Source organism: Miniopterus schreibersii (assembly GCF_964146895.1).
Source record: "Miniopterus schreibersii genome assembly, chromosome: 1".
Lineage (NCBI taxonomy): Eukaryota > Metazoa > Chordata > Mammalia > Chiroptera > Miniopteridae > Miniopterus > Miniopterus schreibersii.
In genome coordinates, this window is record NC_138101.1 from 178237508 (window position 1) to 178241531 (window position 4024).

The 4024-nt window shown below is 64.6% G+C and overlaps 1 protein-coding gene across 1 annotated transcript; it reads right to left on the bottom strand.

Moving 5' to 3' along the window:
* Positions 1–1597: 1597 nt before the first annotated feature.
* CCDC177 (coiled-coil domain containing 177) lies at positions 1598–3703 on the bottom strand (the record flags this gene model as incomplete). The annotated part of the gene is made up of 1 exon (XM_081133726.1): positions 1598–3703. One exon carries the CDS (start codon positions 3701–3703, stop codon positions 1598–1600), a length of 2106 nt encoding a protein of 701 aa, XP_080989852.1.
* Between the last annotated feature and the right edge of the window lie 321 nt (positions 3704–4024).

Genomic DNA, 4024 nt, shown 5'->3' on the forward strand with positions numbered 1-4024 from the left:
TTTTTTTGTAACTTTTATTTCCTGATCCTGATTTAATGTAAAAAGTAATGTTTTACTTCCCACCTTCCCTGATGAAGGTAGAGTCAGTGAGTGGATACTGCTGAGGGTTGATTTTGGCTTCATGAAAGGGAAACACCTCTAAGGGTTAAAGTTGCCTGAAGACAACTGAGCAGGACTTTCTGGACCAGGAAGTGGCCTGGTCTTATTAGTATTTTCCCTCAGAGGCTAAATGACAGTATGTCTGTGACGCACTGCTCCTTCCAATGCTAGGAATGCATATTCCCAGCAGCAAACCAAACCAACAGCAGCCCGCCTGCTTCCCAACTCCAGGTCAAGAAAGGCACAAAGAAAACCAACAAATAATACTGAGGTGGCGCTTTGGATCTGGGAGACCTTGAGGTACCAGGAGAGGAGTACTGGCAAATGGGAAGGTGAGGCACAGAGAGACCGATTAAATACTTTCAGTCATAGGTGAGAGGGAATTTAAAGGGGGAGGAGAGGAGAAGATGCATTACCAACAGTAATGAAAAGACTCTCAACAGCAAAGAGGCAATTCCAGCTCTTCAGCCACCACAGTCAATTGCCTTCAGAGCCATTGTGAAGATTCCTTCACAGAGGGAATCCTACAGTCCAAACTCCCTGGGGCCCCACACCTGGGTCTGCATCCAGGGCTGCAGATTTAGGCCTGGGCAGGCACATAAGGTTGCTCTGCTTCTTAAGGCATGGCTGCTATCTGTGAGGCGTGAGCTTCACACTGGGAGGTGAACATCAGACACCTCCTCCCCTGAAACTACCCTGCAAGAATCCGGTGGAACACTGCTGCCTAAGGAACCCGCCTCCCCAGGGGCTGGGGGCCTTCACTAAAGCTAAACAGCATTACCAAAGCAACTGATTTTTGTGTGTCAGTTGGGAGAATAGGAGAGAGAAAAAGAAGTCACAAATTGATAATTATTTGCAGATGATTGTCTAACTAGAAAACCTGGGGGGACTCAAAAAAACTATTAGGACTAAGACCAGAATTTGCTCACGTGGCAGATTAAAAATCAAGCATACAAAAATCAATCGCTTTTGGGGTCACTTGGGTGTGGCGTAACACCTTCAAAGCACTGTGCTTTTCTGTGTGGCCTCCAAGGTTCGTGAAACTTGCCATATTTTAAAAGACGGAGGTGAGCTGCAGTAAGGGCAGTGGTCTCCGACACCAACATATGCAAGGTGCCTGGGGTGACTGCTGCAGAAAGGGGTAATCACCCCTGCATTCTCTCCTAGGGGGTCCCAACTCAGCCCCTGTCTCCAAGCTCTTTTCTATTCCAACGAAAAAGACACACAAGGAAGCTTGGCAAAAGCCGGTGTGGGAGCCACCAGGAGTGGACATGGTCAAAAGATTGTGCTATGTCGTTTCCATACGAAGTCAGTTTTCAAAAACAAAGGTCTCAAACGGACAGGTCTGGCGTGTTGGTCCTCTTATTGCCTCATTGGTAGGAAGCTTTGAGAGGTGTGCGTGCTACGACCGGACCGGGGACTCCCACGGTCCGGTCCAAGTGGTCAAGGGAAGCCCCACGGGGCTGAGTGTGGCAGTCTGGCCCCCGCAGCACGGAGGTCATTTGCGGTCCAGGCTGGCATGCAGCTGGGCCTCCCGCACCATGCGGTCGAAGGAGCGCGTGTTGGTTTCCTCCCGCACCTTCTCCCGCACGTGGAAGGAGGCCCGGGCAGTGGAGCGGGCGCTCTCCAAGGCGCTACGCCGCTCCCTGGACAGCTGCTCGCTGCGCTCCAGCTTGCGCCCGATGGCTTGGAGCAGCTCCCGCCGGCGACAGTCTTCGTCCCTCTCTACCTTCTCCTTTTTGGCGCGCTGGGCTCGCTCCTTCTCCAGCCGGCTCTGGCCCACGCGCCGCGCCTTCTGCTGCACCGCCTCCTCCGCCACCTGCGTCGCGTGCTGCAGCCGCCGCTCCCCGGCCCGGGCCAGCGCCTCCAGGTGCGCCTGATGCTCGCGATCTTTGCGCTCGGCCGCCTCCTTGGCCCGCCGGCCCTGCAGCTCCTCCTTCCGGGCCCGCTCGCGCAGCTCCCGCGTGCGCTGCTCCACCAAGTGCTCGTAGTTCTCCTGCGCGCGACCCAAGCTGGCCTCCAGGGAGCTCCGCAGGCCCTCGCGCTCCTCGTGCTCCTGGCGGGCCCGGCCTTGGAGCAGCGCCTGGTGGCGCGCCTGCTCCGCCCGGCTCAGCTCCCGCTTCTCCCGCTGCAGCTGGCCCTCTTGCCGCTGCTTGGTACAAGCCGCGCGCCGGGCGCGCTCCCTGCGGACCTGCTCGGCCCGCTCGCGCCCTTCCTGCAGGCCCTCCTCCCGCTGCTTCAGGTTCTGCTCCTGCTGCGACTTGCGCAGCCGGTCCTCGCGGGCCGCGCGCTCAGCCCGCTCCCGCCGCAGGAGGCTCTGGCGCTCGGCCAGCTCCCGCCGCCGCTCCTCGCTAAGCTCGTACTGCCGCTGTCTCCGCCGCGCCGCCTCGCGCTCCTCGCGGCCCCGGCGGCCGCGCCGCTCCTCCACCTGCGCCGCCCAGGCCCGACGGCCCCGCTCCAGGGCGCGCTGCTTCTCGCGGCCCTCGCGCTCCCGCCGCAGCTCCGCGCACACGCGCTGCCGCTCCCACTGGCCGTGGGCGGCCGCGCGCTGCTCCAGCAGCAGGCGCTCCTCCTGGTGCCGCGCCAGCATCAGCGCCGCGATCTTCCGGTCGCGCTCCGGGACCCCGCGCAGGCCGCGCTCGGCGCGCACTTGGCGCACTATGCGCTCCACGTGCTGGGCGGTCTGCGGGGAGTGGCTCAGGTCGCCGAGGCTGAAGCTGCGGGCCGTGAGTGGCACCAGGGCCAGGGCGGACGGGCGGCCCAGGGGGTGGGCGGCGGAGGACAGTGATCCTGCGGGGCAGCTGCTCCTGGCGGATGCCCGCGGGGGCCAGCGCAGCTCCCGCAGGCTCTCCCCGCTGTAGGACGACGACGACGCGCCGGACTCGGAGCTGAGGGCGCCCTCGCGCCGGCGCGACAGTGAGTCTAGGGAGTGGCTCTTTCTCCCGGCCCGCGAGCCCGCGGGCGGAGGTGGGGGCCGCGCCGGGGACGGGCTGGAGGAGGCCTTGCGGGCCGCACGCGGCGCGGGCGAGGCCGGGAGGCTGGCGCTGCTGCAGCTGCTGCTGCTGCCGGCGCTGGGGGCCGCGGCGGCGGGGGGCGCGGCGGCCGCGGGGCCCAGCGGGGTGAAGAGGCGCCGCTTCTCCTCGCGCACGATCCGCTCGCGCTCGGCCCGGCACTGCTGCAGCTTCGCGCGCCGCTCCGCCTCGTACGCCTCGTACAGGCCGGTGGCCACGCGCATGGAGCGTCCCGGGGCCTCGCGCACCAGGTCGGCCAGCGCCCGCGGCAGCAGCTCCACGGGTTTGACCGCGCAGCGGGCGCAGGCCTCGAGCGAGCGCGGGCTGGTCAGCACGTAGCGGCTGCCCTCGGCCTCCGGACAGTCGAAGTTGAAGAGGTCGAGGTGCAGCAGCGGGGACTGCTCCCGCCGCGCGCCCTCGGCAGCGCCCGGGGCCTCAGCCTTGCGGGGCAGCGCCACGGAGGCCGAGGCCAGCGAGGCCGCGGGCTGCTCGGCGCCCTGGGCCTCGGGGGCCGCAGCCCCGGCCGCTCCGTTTCCTCCGGAGCCTCCGGGCCCCGCTTCTGCCTTCTCCTCTTCGGGGATGGGGTCCACCATGGCCGAAACGTGTCCTTTTGCGGGGTCTCTGCGAATGACAAGTGAGAGACGTCGCGGGGTGCGTCTGAGAGCAGCTCCCCCTTCTCATTCATATCCACCCAACCCCCACTGAATCCGCTTTGGGATCAGGTTTAGAGGCCCAGGGGAACGTGAAGCATAATAGGATGCCCTGAAAGCCCGGGCAGCCCCGGGCGCGGCGGGGGTGGGTCCCGGTGCACAGGGAGCACCCTCAGTCTCCCTGCGCCCCCGGGCGCGGGCGGAGGCCGGGGCCCAGCTCCCCGGGCCGTCGGGCCTGTCAGACGCCTCATCTTCCTGCTGCAA